We start from the raw sequence: 25,154 nt of genomic DNA, 5'->3' as shown, positions 1-25,154 counted from the left end.
GAGATTAGGCTTAAAAGAACTGGCCTTAGACTTCCATTATATGTGAGTTTCAAGTAAATGCTTATCCATTCATACGTCAGTACAGAGAACTGTCTGTTACTGTCTGTGGTAATCACACGTGTTGGAGAAAGGATAGCTTGACATTGGGTTTAAAAATGCTGGAGCTTTTTAATGTATACACTTGTCTCAAAGCCTGCTTTTCCATTTTCAGTAAACTTTAAGAATGCTCTCCCCCCCTCAATACCAACATGAGTTATTTCTTGGATTCTTCATCTTCTGTGCCTGTTTGTGTCTGATAAGTGTTCTGTGCTTTGGTGTCTCTAGCTGGCCGTTTCGGGGCTGTTCCACGGTCTGGACCTGCAGTTATTGCAGCCTATGTCACTGACACTGATGTACTCAGAGCCTCCACTCTCCAACACCTCTGTTATCAGCCTGGAGCCCATGGAGCTTTCTGCCTTTAAGCTCAAACTGCATTAGACTTTGTGACACAGTGCCACCTGCACACAGCAGCCAGTGCAGAGAGACAGCACATGCCGTGTGTGCGCGCGTGCTCTCTCTCTCTCTCTCTCTCTGTCTCACTCATGCTCTCTCACTCACACACACACACACACACACAAAGGGGGATGAGGATTATGAACACATGATATGATATACCAACATGGATGTTGATGTCCCTCTAAAATACTTTTATAAAGGGAGATTCCAGCACCAGTTATGATTCCTGTTACTGTCCCAGGACTGAGCGACTGGACAAATGATGTTTTGAATTACATCCCCCCCCCCCCCCAAGTTTGCTTAAATTTGAATCAACAGAATGACTAGTGATTGTATGGATTTTATTAGATATGGATGCACTTGATCATCATTGGAAATTCTTGTGCATTTCTTTTTGTTGTCCTGGCTGGAACCACTGACATCTTTTTTCTTCTTCTTTTCCCCTTTTTGTCCATCTTGTGGAACTTCTTGGGCAGTGTAGCCTATTGTACGTAATTGTCTTTGGCTCTTCATGAACTAGTGGGACTGAGTGCAATATGTGAAGCTTCTCTAGGCGTAATGCTTTGCTTTTTTTTTTTTTTCCCCTTGCCTTTCCTTTTTCTTATTTTTTTTAAATTTCCATTCTGCAGAAGCTGTGCTTGAAACTTTGTTGCTGACCCATGTTTTGTAATTCAGTTGACTGTGCTGCCTGCTGTAGCCGCATGTTTCTGTGAAATGTCTGCTCACTTGCCTGCTCGCTCTGGCAGCTTTACACAAAAGCTTGCTCTCCCTCATCTGTTAGTCAGTGGCCTGTTTTGGGTTCTCCCTCTTCCAAGTTTATCATGAGTGTAGCGAGTGATGACAACAACTTTGTCCAATTTTTTTTCTTTTTTTGAGGGCTTTTTTTGTTTGTTCCTGAAAATGCTGCTCTCTCCAAATTACCTTGCTGTGTTACATACCATTTATTTCCCCCCTGGGCACAATGTGTTGATGTCTGCTGAGGATGGTGTGGTGTACTATAAAATATGCAGTATACGATACCTCTTATATTTTACAGATGAACATTTGAGATGTGCAATATATTACTGTGGTGACTGAGATGATTGATTGTGTGTGGTGCAGTGATTAGGTAACAAGGTGACATTGAGAAATTATGGCACTGTTTACCATCATGCATGTACAGGAGCGAACTAGTGATGTTCATGACTGATTTTAGATCAGTATTTTAAATGATCTAAGTTTAGCCTAAGGCCTTCAACCCATATGGCTGTGTGATTTTGAAGAGTGGAGATGTTCACAGTAATTGCACTGTGCTGAGGAGAAGTCTGGGCACACTAATGTATTGTAAAGTTCAACTCCAGTGGTCTTTGTTCCTCATGTCTCTCTTGTCCTGATACAGTCATCCACTTGACTCTAACTGTATCACATGGTGTGAATGTATCACAACTGCCAGGAGGAAAGTGTCTGTAAAAGCCGAAGCTGTTTGCTGTTTTTGTTCCTACTCATCTTCTCCCTACCATGTTCCCTGAAATGGCTCAATCTCGTAGAGACTCGCACCTATGATTTACTGTGAGAAATGATTGCTCTGAAAAGTACGATGCAGGTGGAGAAGAGGTTAGTAGCAGTCATGAAACCTCTGAGCGAGAGTTATCACTGTTGCCTTTATCTACACTATAAAGAAATATTATGGCTTCTGACTTGGTCAGCTAGTCTAAAAGAACAGAAGTACGAAGAGGCTGGTGATATTTAATTCCTGGAGAGCTTTAGCTCTATTCTATATTCGATAAACTTTCTGAGACATTGACATTACACCATAACGTACATAATTTGCATTTACAACTCTTGCCATGCTGCACCACTGTACCTCCTTGCCTACTTACCCTACACAATACATTCTTACTTTGGACAATTGCGTCTAATTACTACTCATTTGTGTAGTATGATGTAAACGAGCTGTTTTTTTTTTTTTTTTGTCTTGAGACAAATATTTTGTTTCTCCTTTTTGTGTCTGTTTCTTCCTGAAGGATGTTAATGTGAAATGAAGAAATGCAAAAGAGAAAATGCAAAGTAGCTAAAGTTGATATTTAATAAACATCAGCCATGGCATTTATGTAATGTCATTCTGACTGACCATTACTTTGTGCCATATACGCAAGCAAACTGAATACAGAATAAATCCGTGAGAAAACATTACTCTTATGGAAGTCAAAACATCGCTATAGGCATGTCTGTGCGAGTTTATGTACACAAGTGTCCCTGGGTGTCAATCCTAACTGCACAGGCAGGGGGGCAGTAAGAAACTACATGGTGTACAATGGGGATTGGAGCTCATTCACTGAAGAGTCCCAAGTGCTGGAAAAACAGTTTCTGTCTGATGTGGACACTTCTGTTTCTGTAGAGGAATGGAGAGACCTTTGATCCCTGCCAAGACGCCAGGTCCATGGAAGACAAAACTGTCGTCCCCCCCCCCTTGTATCACATACAGATATACAAGTGGAAAATTGCCTGTCTGAGAATATGAAGTGAAATCAAGGCTTTTCATCCAATGAAGGTCATCGTTTAGGTGAAGCAAACTGATTCTGAAGCTGCCCTGGCGTGCAGAAGACTTTAGAGAGAGCCCTCTCCATTACTGATCAATCTGCCTACCAGTACAAGGAAGAGAAACAACAGAGAATTGAAATTTCGTTTCAGGGTTTTGTTTCATGAAGTAAGACAGCTGTGCAGTTTGGGTAAATGGCAGGGTCATGAAGGAGAAATGAGAAGTGGAGGCAGGATTGAATAGAGAGAGATTCATAAATGTAGGTTTTGTATGGAAGAATGAGTCAGTCAGGAAGAGTAAATGTTGCTGACTAAGCCCAAAATTTGAATGTGTGCGCTTCAAGGGAGGTCAGATGGGCGTAGGTGTAACCATTTTAGGGCATGTCAGCATCGATGCTTTTGTTTGCGCTTGCTTTCTACAAAGAAAGCACAAAGTGGGCCTGTTGGAGCTCTAAATAATAAATGGTTTATCTTGAAGCAGGTCCACACGGTTTGCCCAATGACTAAAATAATCTGCTTATTTTAGTTAACGGTACATAAATGGACACTGAGCTTCAGTTTGGCCTGACTGACGATCAATATAGATTTCCTACCCTTTACTTACATGTAACACACTTTCAAACAGCACTTCTGAAGATAGCATGCTAGGAAGGTAGGTTGTAAGTGTATTTATTAGCAATAGGATGGAACGTTCAAAATGGTGTTAACTTCTAATGCATTCACACTAAACATTTGTTTGACTGCACTCTCCACAGGCTGCATTTGCAGTTTGGTTAAATTTGACTAGCCTACTTCTTGTGTGCTTTATTTAACTCCAGAATTCACACCTTTCCCTTAAATGACATTCAGTCAGCATTTTACTGGGTTACTGAACCGCACACTGAGCTCGGAGTTTGAGGTTTCACAGCACTGCTTGCAAGTGTTCCTCCACCAGACTAATGAGATTAATTTGAGGCTGGAGGAAACATCTGGCAGAAATAATCGAGTGTCGTTACTAAGATTGGGTTTAAATATGACAAAAGTGGCAACTTCAGCTGTAGTGATACCTTTAATAATCAGCTAGTGCTTCAGGCTTGAGAGGAAAGAGCTGGGCAGAGGAACAGGTGAATGTATTTTTAGCATAAACATTAGTGATGAACAGTGAACATTCTAGCACAAGGGAAGTCAAGGGAATCGGCCCTTCCATGCCCCAAAAGCCCACACGTTGTATCCTAGTTATAATGCCAGGCATGCAGTTGCTCTCGGTGTGAATTAGAGTTGGACCTGTCTCCTAGCGGAGTTAATTTTAGAGATCATTTTCTGTGGACTATTTCCATAAACTACATCTTGCTGTGCTTTAGGGAGCATGGAAATTCTCTCATCAGTCACTGATCAATCGAAGACTTGACTCCTAAAGCTCTTACTGCTCTCCTAGTGTATTCTCCACACAGCGAATGAATAACAGTGGGTTATAAATGTAAAGTGGGTGGTGACTTTCAGATGAGGATTAGCAATTTATCTGCATGTTTTATATTTCCTAGTATAAATATGCAACCTTTCCACCGTCATTTTCTGTTCTGCCCTACACAGCCTTAAGTCCAGCAAATACATCATTCTGAAAGCCCAAATTTATTGCTAAAAGTACACTAAATGTAGAACTGTACATTAGGTAAGCGACTGGCACATGCATATAGTACCAGTCAAAAGTTTGTACACACCTACTCCTTCATAGGTTTTTCTGTATTTCCACTATTTTCTACAGTGTAGAACAATACTGAAGACATCAAAGCTATGAAATAACGTGAAATTATGTGGTAAACAAAAAGTGTTTAATAAATCATATTTTAGATTTTTCAAAGTATCCAGCATTTACCTTGATGATGCTTTGCATACTATTGACATTATCTTAACCAGCTTCATGAGGTCATCACTTGGAATGCTTTTGAATTAACCGGTGCCTCGTCAAAAGTTAATTAGTGCAATTGCTTTCTTAATGTGGTTGCGATCAAATGGTAAATAATAAAAATAAATGGCCCTATTCCACAACTCTAATAATCCATATTATGTCAAGAACCACTCAACTAAGTAAAGAAAAATGACGTCCACACTTGCACTCAGTGTGTATATACTCAGCCCAGCCTATGGTGCACCAACAACCCTGTCTTGGTCCGTGCATTACACTGCTGCTACATGATTAAATAATTGGATGGTTGACCAGGTGTACATATGTTCCCAGTTAGTAAGTGTATATTGACCACTATTTAGAAGCGCTATCAGTGAGCTGAACCTTTTGAATAAATAAGCATTAACCTTTTTTATAATGAATTTCAAAACCAGAGTGACCTTAAGATTGACATCTTTTAAATTATGAACACATGATCGAAGGATGGAACCCATTGCTCATCATACCTATTATTTCTGAAACAAAGAACTTATTAGTGCTGTACATTAGTGGCATTTCCACCATAGGGGTTTGTAGTGTTTACTACAACTACACTATTAAAAAAAATCCAAAGCTTGGAACACAAAGAGAGCCAATCACAGGGCTTACATTGATCATCTGTGAAACATGCCAAATGCTCTCTTGAGTCGTTTACCACACTGGTTCTGACAGCTTTTAGTGCATCAAACCTCAAAATCAATAAAATTTCCTTTGGGGTGAAGAAAATTACTCTGCCTACCACATGAGAAAAGAGAACTCATTATACAAGGTTATTTCAACTCCCAGACGTTCCAAGCCAATTTATACATAACGCATCTCTTGCTCAGGGGTTGATCTAGATCAGAGTTTCTCAAATCTGGTTTTGGGCAACCTTGCCCTGCACAGTGTTCAGATTAACTAACAATGAACACACTTGACCCAACTCATAACTGGCCTAATAGTTAGCCAAGGAGTCATGCTGGGTGTGTTTTACCCAGATTATTCAGCTTGAAATAGCCAGGGGTTGGGTCCTCAGCAGTTGTGAAATGCTGATCTAGACCAGCAGAGCTCCAGTGCAGTCTGGAGTCCAGCACAGTTTGATCTCCCTGCGCTCACATTTCTATACTTTTGGCAATTATTTTCTGAATTTTAAATAAACCAGGTGCCTATGAGTAGGAAACTGTGCTAGACCCCAGGAGTGGACCTGGCCAGCCTTGATCTACAAGATAAAAAATGTGCATTTCATGGATGATAACACTATAATTTTATTCGGTCTATCCCTGTATAGATACCTTAAACTGCACATAGCTAGAATTTATTCCTCAGACAGTGAATGTAAGTGATATTTGTGAAACTATGTGAAAACTGAGCTATACCTTTTTTCCCCATGGTGTTTCACTGTATATGCAATCTATTGTTTTTGATAATCATTAGGTTTCTATTTCACTGTGATTGGTTTGCGTTTTTGAAGCCCAAATAACGGATTGAACTACAAACGCATCCAGGCTTTCCTCTTTTGTAATAATTTCCACAGGCTTATCCAAACTAAAGCCATATTCAACCAGCTTCATTATAATATGAAGAGTACTTGCAGCAGTCACATGGATGCTGAATTTGAATGTTCAGCCTGCTTTTATTCCATAAACTAAAGGCTTTCAGCCGACAGGCGACTGCATGGCTAGTATTACAACAATATTTGGCTCTCCTTGTGAATTGAGTTTCTTGCAGATTGCTTAAAGGCTTACTCAGACTGCGAGTCTGTTGTTCTCAAATGCCACTATTGTCTACCTCCACTGTTTTCAGAATGATCCAAGCAATCTTCTGAAATATTTTGGTGTGAAATATATTGATCTCATTAAGCAATAACAATCACAAATATAGGAATATAACAAACTGACAAAGTGAGAGAGACCAATTAGCAACTTTTAGCATATGATGCATTGATGATAAAACTATGTACAGTGTCCTCCACGATTACTGACACCCGCTGTAAAGGTTATGAAAAAGGGTTCAAAAATATCCAACTTTTGGTGAAATAGCTTTACCTCACACTGAGAGGGAAAAAAAGAGAGAAAAACCAAACCTTTTAATTGAAATAAATTTATTCAGAGAAAAACAAATATTCCCTCATCAAGAAATAAGTTTCAACAAAAACATGTGCCACTATTATTGGCACCCTGTATTTAATACTTTTGTAAAACCTCCCTTTTCCAGTAAAACTGCACTCAGTCTTTTCCTGTAACATTTCATAAGGTTGGAGATACACAGCAGGATATCTGAGACCATTCCTCTTTACACAATCTCTCCAGATCATGCAGGGTCCTCGTCCCTCTCTTGTGCGCTCTCCTCTTCAGCTCACCTCACAGATTTTCAATGGGGTTCAGGTCAGGGGACTGAGATGGCCATGGCAGAAGCTTGATTCCATGGTCAGCAAACCATTTTTGTGTTGATTTGGACTTCAGATCATTGTCCTGCTGGAAGATCCAGTTATGACCCAGTTTTAGTTTCCTGGCAGAAACAGCCAGATTTTGATTTAAAATGTCCTGGTATTTCATGGAGTCAATGATGCCATGTACACTAACAATGTTTCCAGGGCCTGCAGAGGAGAAACAGCCCCAAAACATCATAGGACCGTCACCATATTTAACAGTTAGGATCGGGTTATTTTCATTATAGCCATCCTTCTTTTTACACCAAACTCACCTTGAGTGTTTATTACCAAAAAGCTCCATTTTCATTACATCAGACCATAGAACATGATTCCAGTCAGAGTTGTAGTAGCATTTCGCAAGCTTCAGGTGCTTACGTTTGTGGTAAACTGACAGATATGGCTTTTTTTGGTATAAGTTCCAAATAATCTGTTGGCATAGAGGTGGTGTCTGATGGCGGTTTTGGAGACCCCAAGGTTTTACTTTTTCTTGTAATTCACGAACAGTGATCCTTGGGGAATTTTGTTTGTCTCTTTTACTCGCCTCCTCACTGTGTGTGTGGGCAAAATAAACTTGGGTCCTTTCCCAGGCAAGTTTGTAACAGTTCCAGTTGGTGTCCACTTTTTTTTATGATTGCCCTAGTACTAGAAATGGGCATTTTCAGGCAAGTAGTGCCCTGCACCCCTCAATAAGCATTCCCTGACTTATGAAGGTCAACACACTTCTCCCTCATTTGGTTTGTGTTCTTTCTTATCTTTCCCATGATGATGGATGACGAAGGGAATTTAGCCTGTCACACCTCATAGTTGTTCTCCAGCTGATCAGAAAATCATGGATTACAGCTTGAAAGTTCCTACACACCCTGGTCAACTCAAAAATGTACAATTTAAATGGAAAACATGCTTCAGTTCCATTGTGTTCACTATAATTTCCAGGGGTACCAATAGTAGCGGCACATGTTTTTGTTGAAAATAATTACTTCTTGACGAGGGATTTGTTTTTTCTGAATAAATTTATTTCAATTAAAAAGGCTGGATTTTTTTCTAACTCATTTTACTAATCTTTACAAGGGGTGTCAATAATCATGGAGGGCACTGTATGTATGGGCTTTATACAGTGGTTAATCAAAACATTATTTTGCATAAATTCAGTCTAGGCTGCTGATGATAGGCCAACCGGAGTAAATTTAGCCCTTTTCAGCTCTAAATGAAACATTAGCATTCATACTCACAAACACTGATCTTAATTTGCAGTTTAAATCTTACAACTCAAACCACCACTGTGAATTCAAAATCCAATCACAAGAATGACTCATGCCACAGCTCTGTATCTCCCTACCTCCCTCCTGAACACCCATACATAGCTGTGTGCGCGCACACGCACATGCTGTCTTGGAAGAGTCCTGAACATAGCAGAGCCTAAAGTGTGGCAGACTTGTTTCTCAATTCTAGTCCGGTAGCCTGACTTCAATGCAGGTGAGTGAGATGGAGAGAAAAGAAGTGGATCAGCTCACTTGCCCTGCAAGAGGAAGGCTGAGGCATGTGAAACGCAAGACATGGGACAGCGGGCGCACTAGAGACCACTTTGCGTGTGTATAAAAGCTGTCTTTTCACTGTGACAGTCCAGTTCTTCGTTCTCTGATTCTGAGTTCACCCCACCTGCAGTGTCCTCGTCCCCCCACACAGTGGGAATCCCTCGGTACAACACCCTGCTGTTAGTCAAATCCCGACCCAAGCCAAAACCAAACCCAAATCCAACCCGCACACCTCTGCCACTTGAGTCTGTCACCTGCAGTTTGGTTCTCCTACAGAAGGGGGCACTGGCTGCACCTGCATACAGCTGGAGTAGCACAAAAACAGCGGCGAATGTAGCTAGAATGAAGGCACAGCTCAGCACAGCCATAAGTACAGGCAAATGTGAGGATGTTTCCACTTTGGGCATCTCTGAGTCTGCCTCCTCCACTCCCTCACTGTGGAGCACTGGGCTGATGGGAGATTTGTGTTGCACCTGGTTCTGATGCAGACATGATGTGCCCACGAGGTGGCTGTAGAGTGGACAGGACTGGCACTCATCCTCACCAGGCCCAGAGCACGTCAGACATGCAGGATGGCAGACCAGGCACGCTTGCACCGAGGACTGCTCCACCCAGTTCTCTAGAGAGAGGTTAAGGAGCTGCAGGCCAGGCGTAAAACCCGGAGGACAGGACTTCACACAGCCTTGCAGAAAGAGCCACAAACCAGTACTACACTCTGCAAACCAGAAAATGAAGAATGTTTATCACACCAACTATATGCACCCTAATTATAAAGGAGTCCCATGAGTCCAGCACCATAGGGATAATGTATATTTTTGTTTTTACAGACCATGATGTATCTGAGCAAGGAAAAACAAGAACTTAGGAATTTGAAGTCAATTTGAAAGAGCAGGTATACACAGAGAAAATTAGGAATGTTGAACATTTGGGTCAGTGCATTATTGTGGCATGTAACTCCATTCCTGCCATCATTAATCATGCGTTTACTGACTGGATATTATGTCTGAATTTGCGTACGGTGAAAATTTTGGCTATATTGATCAAGTTCTGTGATGGTAGAATGATCTTATGATTCTGGAATTATAGGACACCCTGTAGTTATCATAGCTAACAAAATGTACAACTAAAAGTATAGAAAAAATGTAAATACATTTAAAAAACAATATCCTAAAATTAAATGAAATTACAACTATTGACTTTGAAACTAGTAAATTAGGTGCATTTGTAGAAGATTTTGAATTGAACTCCTTTGGAAGCAGGAGGTTGCAAGTTTGAATTCCATGATTGCCACCGTTGGACCCTTGAACAAAAGGCCCTTAATCCTCAATTATTTGGATTATATTCGATTGTAATTGTAGCAATTGTAAGAAATGCACACTAAAACTAAACTGAATTTTATATTTTGGTATAAATAAGCTCTTATAACTTCCCACAATATTTTCCCCTATATTTCACAGGAGGACAGCTTAAGGAGCAAAATACTATGGTGTTGCATGATTCAAACTACAAAATGATCAAATGATCACAATACATTCACGCTTGTTAGTGAGAGTAGCCATTAGGATTGTCATTGCTCCTTGTAATGAGTAAAATGTACCTCCATAAGGGCACTTACACACTTAAATTACTTCAAAAGAAATGAAACAGTTAAGACAAAATAAGAACCACATTTAACAGGCACTCACAGAGAAGGCATATATAATGCACTATAGTTATTGTGCAACTATACATATCTAACTGCTGTATTTGTAACTGCAGTAATATTGACTACAGAGCGTAATATCAATACTGAGAGTCAAACTTGTACATTCATTAACATTACAGATGGAAAGTTAAAGATACATCAGTATTACTGTAATTATTTGTCTCAGGAGAAGGTAGTTACAAAGGACCTCCTCATCAAAACCAGAAAAGAACCAACCTTTCACAAGTTATTTTCCTCCTGATAAAAATGTGCTTTATCAGCAATTCAGTTCCTCCTGGCATTGGCTCTCTCTATAGTGTTTTCCATTACTGATAAAGACAAATGAATATTCAAAAGAGAGACTTATCAAGACATGGCTGAGGAAGTGGTGTATGTGGGTGTGGCAAGATAGAAACAAAAATATGCACTTTTACTGCTACACATTGAGATAATGCCTAAATTAAAAGGAAGTCATGAGCCTGTGATATGTGATTGTAATTTGTCATAGTAAACGCTTGGCCTATATTTTTGACCACACCAATTCCACAGTTCTTATCAAAACACACACAGAAACCTTATCTGAAGGAGCTGATAACAGAATTCTCAAAGAACACAAAAATTTTTGGTTTCTTATGCCAGTTATGCTCATAGGAATCACATTCATGAAATGTATCAGTCAGGATTTAGGTTCAATCATAGCACAGAGACAGCACTGGTTAAAGTCGTAAATGACCTACTATTGGCCTCTGATCAGGGTTGTGTCTCCTTGCTTGTGTTGCTTGACCTTAGTGCAGCTTTTGACACCAATGATCATACTGTTCTCCTTGATCGATTAGAAAATGTTGTTGGAGTCAAAGGAATAGCCTTCTCCTGGCCCAGGTCTTATTTAACTGATCATTATCAGTTTGTAGATGTAAATGTTGACTTCTCTATTCATACTAAGATAAAGTTAGGTGTTGCACAAGGTTCTGTTTTAGGCCCACTGCTTTTTTCTTTATATTTGCTACCTCTAAGTAATGTTATTTGTATGCATGATGTTTCAGCAAAGCCTGATGAGAGACACCAGCTTAATAAAATTGAGGAATGTGTAAAGAACATCAGACACTGGATGCTTCTTAATTTACTTCTTAATTCTGACAAGACAGAAGTACTTGTACTAGGACCACATGCAGTTAGAAGTAAGTTTACTGATTATGTAGTAACTCTGGATGGCCTTTCTTTTTTATCATGTGCAGCAGTAAAAGACCTTGGGGTGATTATTGACACCACTCTCATTTGAAGCTCATGTAGATAATATTACTAGGACAGCCTTGTTTCATCTCAGAAATATTGCTAAGAAATATAATGTCACTATACAATGCAGAAAAACTAGTTCATGTTTTTGTTACCTCTAGCTTGGTTTATTGTAATGCCTTACTTACTGTCTGGATGTTCTAGTAGGCGCATTAAAAAAAAAGCTTCAGTTCGTCCAGAATGCAGCAGTGAGAGCCCTTACGAGAATCAGAAGATATGACCACATCACCCCTAGCTTATTCACACTGCATTGGTTCCCAATCAAATTTCACATTGATTATAAAATACTACTATTGACCTATAAAGTACTGAATGTCTTACACCACAGTACCTGAGTGAACTTCTAGTCTTTTATGACTTGCCATGCCTACTTAGTGCAGGCTAAAGGTGCAGGCTGTTTGTTGGTACCTCAAATAGTGAAGGCTACAGTTCTATAGGGGGTAGAGCCTTCTCTTACAAAGCCTACAGTTATGGAACAGCCTTCCAATTCATGTTCGGGACTCAGACACAGTCTCAGTGTTTAAGTCTAGGCTGAAAACATTTGTTTAGTGAAGCTTTTTGTTAATAGATTTGTATTATGTAAAGGAGCAGATCTGGAGGGTTCTTGGGCAGAGAGGTGTTTTGGTAAATTGGCATGTTTGGATGCTGTCACCCTCCCACTCTGACACGTTCACTCAGGTTTGTTGACTGTGGAGTGGCTGGCCAATTTATGTCCCAGGGCGTCCTCATGTCTGTTACCTTCTGGCTCTCCCATTTAGTTATGCTGTCATACTTAGTCTTGCTGGAGTCCCTGCTTGTGATGCTGACCTCTCCTGCTCTTCAGACCTGCCTCATCCATCCTGATGCCCTACTTCTAGTTGGATCACTTTGCTCCTGTGGAGGATGGCTCCAAATAGGCAGCCTAAAAATACACTTCCAAAATGGCTTTGGACAATTAATACAAACAAACAGTTTTGCTATGATGGCTTAGGACTACAATTGCCATGACAACTTTAGGACTGCAGTTAGCATGAACAGTTTTGTACTCAATTCTTTATCAGTAACAGCTGTAACTTCAACAAAAAGACTTCATGTAAAAACTATAATGAATTACACATTTGTACTTTTTGACCATATAGGACACAGTTATAGAAGCTATTTATTTATAATCCAGCTATCTGTTATCACCCAAATAAGGATGGGTTCCTTTTTGAGTCTGGTTCCTCTCAAGATTTCTTCCTCATGTCGTCTCAGGGAGTTTTTCCTTGCCACCACTGCCTCAGGCTTGCTCATTTGGGATAAAATTATAAATTCATATGTTTAAAATGTATATCCGGAACGTATATATTTCTGTAAAGCTGCTTTGTGACAATGTCTATTGTTAAGCGTTTTACAAATAAAACTGATTTGACTTGACATAGTAGTGATAATTGGCACAATTGCAATTCCTGTGATGTAATGAATACTCGTGAAAATTGTGGTAACTTTTAAGTAACAGCATATTTTGTGTGAGGGAAAGATGCCAGCTCTGTCAGATATGTCAGTGACTCAGGCTGTCACCTGTGGCTGTTCTTCTGTTACTTTCCATTTCTGGATGTTGCAGTGACTTACAATATCTAATTTCTCACCATTTTTGTGGGTGTGTGTATAAGCTTGTTCTCACCAATGCAGATCTGCTGGACATCAAAAGTTTTACAGCTGTTGTTGGAAGGCCGACTAAACTCTGAAGCAGACAGGTCCACAGTACTGGAGCCTGTTCCATATAGGATTAGTGTGAACTGTGAAAGAACACCTGAGTGTGTAACAGAGAGAAAGGGAATTATAGACTATGTATATGTTTGAATGACAGAAAATAAAAGTAATAGTTTTAGCCCAAATGGAAGAAATGATAACAGAAGAGGTCTGGCCAAATCCTGACCATGACTTAATAAGTTATTATTTCTGACATGACATTTCAATCTTTAAAATAACGGTAATTTGAAATTCAGAATTTTACCATAATCATTAAGCCCAGCCACATTCTCTATTTCCAGTGTCCACTCTCCTTGTGGGTTCTCATCCCATGCATGTGTGGTCATGAACGCCCAGTCATTGAAACCCTCTGGTGAGTTGTCCTGGGGCCTGAGACACACACACACACAGAGAGAGAGAGAGAGAGAGAGAGAGAGAGGGAGAAGTATGCAAACAATCTTGTACTAATGTGATCCAACATTTATTACACTATTCTACCTGGGAGAGTAATCAAGCAAGAGTAATCAGAGACCTGATGAAATGCATAAACAGTTGAAATGTGTGTGGCCTTGTTTAATTCTAAGTTATTGTGTATGGTATGTGTGGGTCTACCTGGGAGCAAGCAGTGTGGAGCGGGTCCCCAGAGGGCTGAAGAGATGGATGGCCAGGTTTCCTCTGTGTGTATATGATAGTGTGAGTCTGGCCTGCACATGCTCCAGTGAGCTCACAAAATCAGGTTGGCCTAAACAGGCATCCACACTTTTACTGAACACCAGATGGTTCTTCACATCCCTACAACACAGCAGCATGATATCTGCATGAGTCAGTACATTCTACAAGATATGGCATAGGCATATTCAATAAACCAAATCACTCAAGAGAAAAAAGGGTTTAATAATAATGAAATCCAATTCTGCCCATCCTCTTTTAGCTGTACTGTCACTAAAATTTGTGTAGTAGACTGAGCTCTTCAAACAGGAAGGCCTTTTATTGACTTGATTCCAAAAATATACTAACAAAAATGCTGAAAAAAAGTCAGACCTTTTTATTCACTATGTGCAATCTTTCTTTTTTTTTTTAAATCACTGTGATATCAGCTTTTGAGAATGTCTACCTCTCAAAAATAGAAGGGCACAATCCAAAGCACAATTTCTTTTAAACTTTATCCCCACCTAAAACAATCTTTGTAATAGTGTGGTAAAGAGCTGAAGTTTCTGCATGATGTTAACATAATGTCTAGACAATATCAGGTAGGATTCAAATACAAATAGTTTAAATAATAATAATAAATAATAATGGGCGGCACGGTGGTGTAGTGGTTAACACTATTGCCTCACAGCAAGAAGGTCCTGGGTTCGAGCCCAGCAGCCGACGAGGGCCTTTCTGTGTGGAGTTTGCATGTTCTCCCCGTGTCCCCGTGGGTTTCCTCCGGGTGCTCCGGTTTCCCCCACAGTCCAAAGACATGCAGGTTAGGCTAATTGGTGGCTCTAAATTGACCGTAGGTGTGAATGAGAGTGTGAATGGTTGTCTGTGTCTCTGTGTCAGCCCTGCGATGACCTGGCGACTTGTCCAGGGTGTACCCTGCCTCTCGCTTATAGTCAGCTGAAATAGGCTCCAGCTTGCCTGCGACCCTGTAGGACAGGATAAGCGGCTACAGATAATGGATGGATGGATAATAATAATAATCCTGAAATGTCCACCCATCTGTCAGCTGTAATGAATGTAGTCATCTGTTGTGGACAATTTTGGAGGTATGATTTTAAAAAATACATTACAAAGTGCCCTGTGAAAACCTGGCGACTTGTCCAGGGTGTACTTTCGCCCGTAGTCAGCTGAGATAGGCTCCAGCTTGCCTGCGACCCTGTAGAACAGGATAAAGCGGCTAGAGATAATGAGATGAGACATTACAAAGTTGTAATTTTCTGCATTTCTGGAATCACAGACACAGGTGTCTAAGGCAGCTTGCCATGTGTGTGCATTTCTTTGACCTTTTGTACCTGGGTTCAGAAAGCATGTCGATAACACACTTATGTTGTGGCCCCACGCTGGTCCAGTTCTGGGCCAATGCCACCATGGCACTTGCGTCTAGCAGACCATAGCCATATGAGTGGCTCACTGCCAGAAAAATGAGAGAGAGAGAGAGAGAGAGGTGAATTCAGCCAAGTTCATTTGAGCCATGCAACTCTTTCTAGTTCCCAACTGGATGGCAACATCTGTTTATTACCTAAGCGGCCCACACCATTGGTTCTCCAGTCATTTGTGATGAGGTGGGCGGGATGTGCTGCTCTAATCACCAGGTGCTGCATGTCCCTCCAGGTCAAATTCATACTGTATTAAGACAAAGAGAGAAGGAAGGAGGAAGGCAGAAAAGTCACAAATTATTGTAATACAGCAGAATAATGTACTAATTAACAATTCACTTTTATACTAAATATGTCAAACTGTTAATCACCTAAGCCCTGATAGATGCAACTCTATATTTCAAACTTAAATCAAAATTAACAAATGATTACTCCCAAAAAGGGAGCTACATTAATTTATTGTGGCAAAATCTCCAAAGAGCAATGTAACACCTACTTGTTTGAAGATTTTGCCTCTGAAGAATGTGCTTGGCTCATTGTATGCATTTGTTAATTTGAATAGCTGTTACACTGCATGGCACAACACATGGCTGTGTAAGCAAGAGCAGCCTCACAGAGGCACATAAACATCCAACAGTGCTGCTAACATTAAATGTTGCTTAAGAATTTTCCACAAAAAATGTAATTCACCCTAAGTGTCCGAGTAGGTTAAAAAAAAGTGAAATTTATTTACTCTAATACTTTAATATGAAAACAGAATGTCAGAACGACTCCCAGCCCTACAGGACTTACTGGACTGCAGAGCTCCTTCAGTGCATTTACATGCACGTCCAAATCGAGCTGCTGTTGGTAATCGAGCAAAGGGTCCCAGCAGGGGTGCCAGAGAAATCCAATCCTACATGCACAAGTGAAATCGGGCTATTGTGCAAGGTGCATTGTGCACCCGAGCCACACGGGGCGCTACACGCCCCATCGTGTTGATACACTTCCGGTTGTCGTCATGAAGAAGAGCTATAGTGTTGCCAGATACTGCTGACGTTTTCCAGCCCAAAACATGTTCAAATCCGCTAAAATGCACTTAAAACCCCCAATCTGGCAACACTAGCAGTTCCGTGTTCAAGCTGTTAGGCTTGCTCTAACAGACTGTATGGCTACAAACTGTCCGGCGCAGACCACTGTTTTGTAAGACAACTTATTTTGCACAATAATATTTTTCTAAAGTCCATTTTTTGCTTACAAAAAAAATATATTTTTTTGCTTACAATTTAACTTATGTCTGAATAAACACACAAAAAGTTCAATTGTTTTGTTTTTATTGACATTCTTCAGATGTTGGACATATACACACACAAATACAATGACTTGTTTATGTACACAATTCACAGCTATGCAACAGCTGTACAGATGTATTTGGTGATACAGTAAGTGAGCTAAATTTTAACAGTGCAAACAATGCCACAAAAAGAAAAGATTCATGCCGTTGTCATGATTCGTTGTCATCCCGACCGAGGCTGTTGTGTTTCCCGCTTGTGGTCTCGTCACTCGTCACTTCCGGAAGTAGCTCGATAGGGTATACATGCACAAAGTAGCTCGGCAGAAATCGCATAAACTAGGTCGTGTAGCTCGATTCCGAGAAATCAAGTTCGGTTCAATTTCAGCCGAATTAAGGTGTATACATGGCATTTTGAACTTCGATTTCAGTCGAGCAACGGCAGAAATTCGATTCTCTCTATGTGCATGTAAACGTAGTGAGTGGGAGGTTGCTCCACCCTAAGTGTGTGAAGGAGCGTTACCACAGATCATTCCTTCCTGCAGCTGTTAGACTGTACAACCAGCACTGCTCACAGCAGACTCACATCTGTATGTCTGTCAATCATTGTTGCATTGTTTTCTGTTCTTTTTTCTGTTTTATCTTTTGCAGTTACAACCACCTGATATGTGCAATAAGTGTGTTTCATCTACTTCATAATTCCTCTAATTTAGTATTTATCTTAGGTATAATATATATAGTTTTTACGTGTGTGGCTTGATATGTCCTCTTCTGCTGTTATCCACTGTGCTGCTGCAAACAGGAAATTTCCCCATTGTGAGACAAGAAAAGGTCTTCTTATCTTATATGCTTTGGTGTTCATAAATCTAAAATGAAAGTCAAGTTAATCTTTTTGTGTCACTTATTAACTGCCTTGGTAAATTACCTTGCCATTGAATTTGCCATATATGTAATTTATAATTAGGACAGTGCAAAGAAAAGACTGGGCAATGCAGCATACAGGTGACTCTCAGAGAAAATAAACAGCCTCAACCTCTCCACACAGAAATAGGCTCTGAAGTCACCTTCAACAAAACAACATCATAAACACCACCCGGAGATTTAATAGGGAGAAAAAGTGCCATAAGGAGAGAGAGAGAGAATGCAAGGCACCTCGGGCAAATATAATTAAAGCATGCATCTGAGGGGTTTACTGCCCCAAAAGGCAGGGACTGAAACAGAAAAGCTCCATTCTGCTTTCTACACAATGCTCCATTGTTTCACATTGTCTGAATGGAACAGGCCTGTCAGTGATCTCCAGCCCTTAAATGATGCTGTGCTTCTGTGGACACACCCACATCTCCTTCATTGGGGAACAACAACAAAAAAAACTATTTGCTGATCAGTAATAATTCACGGTCTTATTGGCGAACTTCAGTGTGGAAAGGAAGACTATTGCATGACTCTGTGAAGGCTCATGATTGAGGATGATGACTAGTATTATGAGGATGCCACTGAGCTCTTCTAAGATTCCTTACTCAGCTAAAACTGGCAAACAACTCCATTCTTCTGTGATCCACTCTCCATCACATTTCATGGAGGACACATCAGATTTGTAAAAGTGAATTACAGGTATTGAATGTACATTTGTGTTAGGGCTGCTGATTATATTTGAATCATAATCATGTTCTCTTGTTTCAACAATGAATTAATCAAATAACTGGCATACTGACTAGCTAATTAACTAATGCTAAATATAATATTTTATGGAATAATATCTGGTGCTTTAAATCATTTATTAATTTGATTCAAGGATGTATCAATTGGAAGTAATCGACAATATACATTAATTATAAGGTACAAAGTGAAAGAAAACTTGTTTTTTGTAAAACATCTCATAAACTGGCACCCTCCATGAAAACATTTTTTTTCCCACAGGATACTAGTTTCAAAATGATCCCTTAGAATTAAAATTCTGTGACACCCAATACATGAGGACTTCCCTCTTCAATTTAGACCACAGTTTTTCAGGAGGGTTCAAATCTAGAGAGTGATCATTGTAAAACACTGATTTTGTATTCTTTTAACCACTTACAGTATGTGTTGATCTGGAAGTATATTCAGCTCATCATGTTATCATCAATTCTGAATGTCCTGGAAGAGATAACCAGGTTTTGGGCTGAAATATCCTGGTACTTAGCAGAACACATGATGTCATCAATCTTCAAAAGAGCCCCTAACCATGAGCCACATTTCAGCCCCAAAGCATAACTAACCTCCATATTTAAGAGTGGGGTATCAGGTGCTTTTCCTTATATGCAGTCCCATTTTGTCAGCAAACATGCTGATGGTGGATATGACCAAAAAGTTCAATTGTGAGTTCAGATTATTACAGAATATGATGTCAATTGTAATTCTAGGTACAGGTTCTGCATTTTGTGAAATGCTCTCAGGAAGTGTTTCTGAGATGGACCATGATGGTGTTGTGGTTGCATGGCAAAGCTTGGTGTCTCACCAGAACTAAGGTTACTAAACTCTGTGACCTTGGTTTTAGTCTCTCCACATGTACCTGGCTCCTGGACTTCCAATATATGTTGTACTGTATTTGCATATGTACATTGCATTGTATCTGCACATGTATGTGTTTGTATGTACAGTATATATATATATATATATATATATATATATATATACACAACCCCGATTCCAAAAAAGTTGGGACAAAGTACAAATTGTAAATAAAAATGGAATGCAATGATGTGGAAGGTTCAAAATTCCATATTTTATTCAGAATAGAACATAGATGACATTTCAAATGTTTAAACTGAGGAAATATATCATTTAAAGAGAAAAATTAGGTGATTTTAAATTTCATGACAACAACGCATCTCAAAAAAGTTGGGACAAGGCCATGTTTACCACTGTGAGACATCCCCTTTTCTCTTTACAACAGTCTGTAAACGTCTGGGGACTGAGGAGACAAGTTGCTCAAGTTTAGGGATAGGAATGTTAACCCATTCTTGTCTAAGGTAGGATTCTAGTTGCTCAACTGTCTTAGGTCTTGTTTGTCGTATCTTCCGTTTTATGATGCGCCAAATGTTTTCTATGGGTGAAAGATCTGGACTGCAGGCTGGCCAGTTCAGTACCCGGACCCTTCTTCTACGCAGCCATGATGCTGTAATTGATGCAGTATGTGGTTTGGCATTGCCATGTTGGAAAACGCAAGGTCTTCCCTGAAAGAGACGTCGTCTGGATGGTAGCATATGTTGCTCTAGAACCTGGATATACCTTTCAGCATTGATGGTGTCTTTCCAGATGTGTAAGCTGCCCATGCCACACGCACTAATGCAACCCCATACCATCAGAGATGCAGGCTTCTGAACTGAGCGCTGATAACAACTTGGGTCGTCCTTCTCCTCTTTAGTCCGAATGACACGGCGTCCCTGATTTCCATAAAGAACTTCAAATTTTGATTCGTCTGACCACAGAACAGTTTTCCACAGTCCATTTTAAATGAGCCTTGGCCCAGAGAAGACGTCTGCGCTTCTGGATCATGTTTAGATACGGCTTCTTCTTTGAACTATAGAGTTTTAGCTGGCAACGGCGGATGGCACGGTGAATTGTGTTCACAGATAATGTTCTCTGGAAATATTCCTGAGCCCATTTTGTGATTTCCAATACAGAAGCATGCCTGTATGTGATGCAGTGCCGTCTAAGGGCCCGAAGATCACGGGCACCCAGTATGGTTTTCCGGCCTTGACCCTTACGCACAGAGATTCTTCCAGATTCTCTGAATCTTTTGATGATATTATGCACTGTAGATGATGATATGTTCAAACTCTTTGCAATTTTACACTGTCGAACTCCTTTCTGATATTGCTCCACTATTTTTCGGCGCAGAATTAGGGGGATTGGTGATCCTCTTCCCATCTTTACTTCTGAGAGCCGCTGCCACTCCAAGATGCTCTTTTTTATACCCAGTCATGTTCATGACCTATTGCCAATTGACCTAATGAGTTGCAATTCGGTCCTCCAGCTGTTCCTTTTTTGTACCTTTAACTTTTCCAGCCTCTTATTGCCCCTGTCCCAACTTTTTTGAGATGTGTTGCTGTCATGAAATTTCAAATGACCCAATATTTGGCATGAAATTTCAAAATGTCTCACTTTCGACATTTGATATGTTGTCTATGTTCTATTGTGAATACAATATCAGTTTTTGAGATTTGTAAATTATTGCATTCCGTTTTTATTTCCAATTTGTACTCTGTCCCAACTTTTTTGGAATCGGGGTTGTACATAGAATAACAAACAAATCTAAAAAATATATATATATAAATATGTGGCAGCGGGGGCATGGTCAAGCGCCGGTCTGTGACAGGAGGGCGGAGCCAGGGAAGGTGAGTGGCAGAATCACTACACCTGACGGTAATTAACCTGTGTTTTGTGTGTCTTCCCAGTAACCGTGCCCTATTTAAGGAGGCAGAGGGAGAGCAGAGGAGAGCTCATCCCGGGACAAGAACACAGCATGTGTGTGTGTGTGTGTGTGTTTCTCTACAGAATAAAAACTAGGCTGTTATATTGAAAAGTCTGGCAATAAAAAGCCTATTAGTACCTGAAGCTTTGTCCTGCCGTCCTCTGTGCTCCACCCACACTTCAGAGAGCTTTACAGTGGTGCCGAAACCCGGGACAAGGTGGAGCACCAACCTCGCAGCCCCATGGAATCCTCCCCATTCGCGGACCTGGTCCACGCCCTCGCCACAGCTCAGCAAAGCCAGCACCAGGCACTCGTCACGCTCCGAAAGGAGCAAGAGCGGCGCTTCGAAGCCCTGGTGCTGGCCCAGCAGGAAGATCGCGAGGCGTTCCGGCATCTCCTCGCGTCGGCGGGGTCCACCAGCACTCCGGCCGCGGGCCCGTCTCCCCTCACCGTGACCAAGATGGGCCCGCAGGACGACCCCGAGGCGTTTCTCACACTGTTCGAGCAGGTCGCCGAAGCCTCGGGGTGGCCGATGGAGCAGCGCATGGCGCGCCTCCTCCCCCTCCTGACGGGAGAGGCACAGCTGGCCGCGCTACAGCTCCCCGCCGACCGCCGGCTGGCCTACGCGGACCTTCGTCGGGCCGTCCTCCAGCGCATGGGGCGCACACCAGAACAACAGCGCCAGCGCTTCCGCGCGCTGTGGTTGGAGGAAGTCGGCCGGCCGTTCGCGTTCGGCCAGCAGCTCCGGGACGCCTGCTGGCGGTGGCTGAGGGCCGACGATCGCGACGCCGAGGGAATCATCGATCAGGTGGTGCTGGAGCAGTTCATCGCCCGCTTACCAGCCGGAACCGCGGAGTGGGTCCAGTGCCACTGCCCGGCGTCGCTGGATCAGGCAGTAGGACTGGCGGAGGATCATTTGGCGGCTGTTCCGGCGGCAGGACAACCGACGATGTCTTCTCTCCTCTTCTCTCTCTCTTTCTCCCCTCCCTTCTGTGTCCCGTCCTCGCCCCATTCCCCCACCATGGAGGTGGGGGCCGGCTCCACCCCAGCCGGCCCGCCGCACCCGTGGTGCCCTCCCGTTTCTCCCTTCTGTGTCTGTCTCTCCCCCCCCTCAGGTGAGTGAGCCCCAGAGCACCGGTGCAGAGGGAAAGCCCAGGCCGGTTTGCTGGTGCTGCGGGGAACCGGGCCACCTGCAGCAACAGTGCGCAGCAATGGAGGTGGGCGCGGTGGTGGGATCCCCGACGCGCCAGAAGCTGCCCTCGATCGGGCCGGAGCGTATCGCATACCGGTGAGTGTACAAGGGGCTACATATCAGGTGTTGGTGGATTCTGGTTGCAATCAGACCTCGATCCGCCAAAGCCTGGTGCAAGACGAGGCATTGGGGGGAGCACAGGGGGTGAAGGTGTTGTGTGTGCACGGGGATGTTCACAGCTACCCTTTGGTGTCGGTCCACATATTTTTCAGAGGGGAAAAATCTATAGTGAAGGCGGCGGTTAATCCTCGCCTTACCCACTCTTTAATTTTGGGGACTGATTGGCCGGGATTTCGGGGTTTAATGACGCGCCTAGTAAAGAGTGGGTCCTGCCATTTGACAGGGGGAGGTCTCGGTGTCGCTTTGGCTGGAGCTGCTGTCGCAGAGCCGTCTACGTCATCTCCGCGACAGAGTGAGGAGCCGCCGGCTCCTCCTCTTTCTGTTGGGGAATCCCTCGCGGATTTCCCATTAGAACAATCGCGAGACGAGACTCTGCGACATGCGTTTGACCAAGTGAGATTAATCGATGGTCAAACGCTCCAGCCGAACGCCACCCCGTCCTTCCCCTATTTTTCTATTATGAAGGATAGATTATACCGAGTGACGCAGGACACTCAGACGAAAGAGCGAGTCACACAGCTGTTAATTCCAAAGAGCCGCCGGGAATTGGCATTTCAGGCAGCTCACTTTAATCCCATGGCTGGACACCTAGGGCAGGATAAGACACTAGCCCGGATAATGGCCCGATTCTATTGGCCGGGGATTCGCGGCGATGTCCGTAAGTGGTGTACGGCGTGCCGTGAATGCCAGTTAGTAAATCCAGCGGCCATTCCAAAAGCCCCTTTGCGCCCCCTACCATTAATCGAGACCCCGTTCGAAAGAATTGGGATGGATCTCGTCGGGCCATTAGATCGGTCAACACGAGGGTACCGCTTTATATTGGTTCTGGTGGACTATGCAATGCGATACCCGGAAGCGGTGCCTCTTCGCAATATCTCAGCACGCAGTATTGCGGAGGCCCTCTTCCACGTCATCTCCCGGGTTGGAATCCCGAAAGAGATTCTGACTGACCAAGGCACCTCGTTTATGTCACGAACACTGAGCGAACTGTATGGGCTATTGGGTATTAAGCCGATCCGCACCAGCGTTTATCACCCACAAACGGACGGTTTAGTTGAACGGTTCAATCGCACCCTCAAGAATATAATTAAAAAATTCATAAGTGAGGACGCACGTAACTGGGATAAATGGCTCGAACCCTTGTTATTTGCAGTGCGAGAGGTCCCCCAAGCCTCCACGGGGTTCTCCCCGTTTGAATTGTTATATGGGCATAAGCATTTTAGATGTGCTGCGGGAAAATTGGGAGGAGGGACCTTCACAGAGTAAAAACGAAATTCAGTACGTTATGGACCTGCGCGCAAAACTCCACATGCTCACCCACCTAACTCAGGAGAATTTGCGGCAGGCCCAGGAACGGCAAGCCCGCCTGTACAACAAGGGCACGCGCCTTAGAGAGTTCACTCCGGGAGATAAGGTACTCGTACTGTTGCCCACGTCGAGCTCCAAATTGATCGCCAAGTGGCAAGGACCCTTTGAGGTCACACGGCGAGTCGGGGACGTCGACTATGAGGTAAGGCGAACGGACAGGGAGGGGGCGCTACAGATCTACCACCTCAATCTGCTTAAACTCTGGAACGAGGAGGTCCCCGTGGCGTTGGTGTCGGTAGTTCCGGAGAAGGCGGAGCTGGGGCCGGAGGTTCAAAAAGGGACATTGGCATCACGTACCTCTCTGGTTCCCTGTGGAGACCACCTCTCCCCGACCCAACTCACGGAGGTCGCCCAGTTGCAGGCCGAGTTTTCGGATGTGTTCTCGCCCCTGCCCGGTCGCACTAACCTCATAGAACACCACATAGAGACACCCCCGGGGGTGGTAGTGCGTAGCCGCCCTTACAGGCTACCCGAACACAAAAAAAGGTGGTTCGGGAAGAACTTCAGACCATGCTCGAAATGGGCATCATCGAGGAGTCCCACAGTGACTGGAGCAGCCCGGTGGTCTTGGTACCCAAGGCCGACGGGTCGGTCTGGTTCTGTGTGGACTACAGAAAAGTCAACGTGGTGTCTAAATTCGACGCGTACCCAATGCCTCATATTGACGAGCTGCTCGATCGACTAGGCACGGCTCGCTTTTACTCGACACTGGATTTGACGAAGAGATATTGGCAGATCCCCTTGACTCCATTATCCCGGGAGAAAACGGCCTTTTCCACACCGTTCGGCTTGCACCAATTCGTCACATTTCCGTTTGGGCTGTTTGGGGCGCCCGCTACATTTCAGCGGCTGATGGACAGGGTCCTCCGGCCTCACGCCACCTATGCGGCCGCATATCTGGATGACATTATCATTTATAGTAACGACTGGCAGCGGCACCTGCAACACCTGAGGGCCGTCCTTAGGTCGCTGAGGTGGGCGGGTCTCACTGCCAACCCGAAGAAGTGTGCGATTGGGTGGGTGGAAGTACGGTATCTGGGCTTCCACT

General features: G+C 42.8%; 2 protein-coding genes across 2 annotated transcripts in view; one reads left to right on the top strand and one right to left on the bottom strand.

The window, feature by feature from the left end:
* The window catches only part of man2a2 (mannosidase, alpha, class 2A, member 2), a 57,944-nt gene extending 44,697 nt beyond the window's left edge, over nucleotides 1–13,247 (top strand). The window contains exon 23 of the mRNA XM_060915007.1: nucleotides 325–13,247. Coding sequence (XP_060770990.1) covers nucleotides 325–477 — 153 coding nt within the window. The 3' untranslated portion in view covers nucleotides 478–13,247. The remainder of the gene's footprint in view (nucleotides 1–324) is intronic.
* Nucleotides 8,332–25,154, bottom strand: part of furinb (furin (paired basic amino acid cleaving enzyme) b) — a 91,093-nt gene continuing 74,270 nt past the window's right edge. The window contains exons 9-14 of the mRNA XM_060903532.1: nucleotides 15,787–15,890; nucleotides 15,560–15,677; nucleotides 14,175–14,354; nucleotides 13,828–13,952; nucleotides 13,495–13,623; nucleotides 8,332–9,590 (exon numbers count right to left, since the gene is read on the bottom strand). Of these exons, the coding sequence (XP_060759515.1) occupies nucleotides 8,914–9,590; nucleotides 13,495–13,623; nucleotides 13,828–13,952; nucleotides 14,175–14,354; nucleotides 15,560–15,677; nucleotides 15,787–15,890 (1,333 nt within the window). The 3' untranslated portion in view covers nucleotides 8,332–8,913. The remainder of the gene's footprint in view (nucleotides 9,591–13,494; nucleotides 13,624–13,827; nucleotides 13,953–14,174; nucleotides 14,355–15,559; nucleotides 15,678–15,786; nucleotides 15,891–25,154) is intronic.

The sequence above is a fragment of the Neoarius graeffei genome, chromosome 2, assembly GCF_027579695.1.
Source record: "Neoarius graeffei isolate fNeoGra1 chromosome 2, fNeoGra1.pri, whole genome shotgun sequence".
In the NCBI taxonomy this organism is placed as follows: Eukaryota; Metazoa; Chordata; class Actinopteri; order Siluriformes; family Ariidae; genus Neoarius; species Neoarius graeffei.
This window is presented reverse-complemented; position numbering and strand designations above follow the sequence as displayed.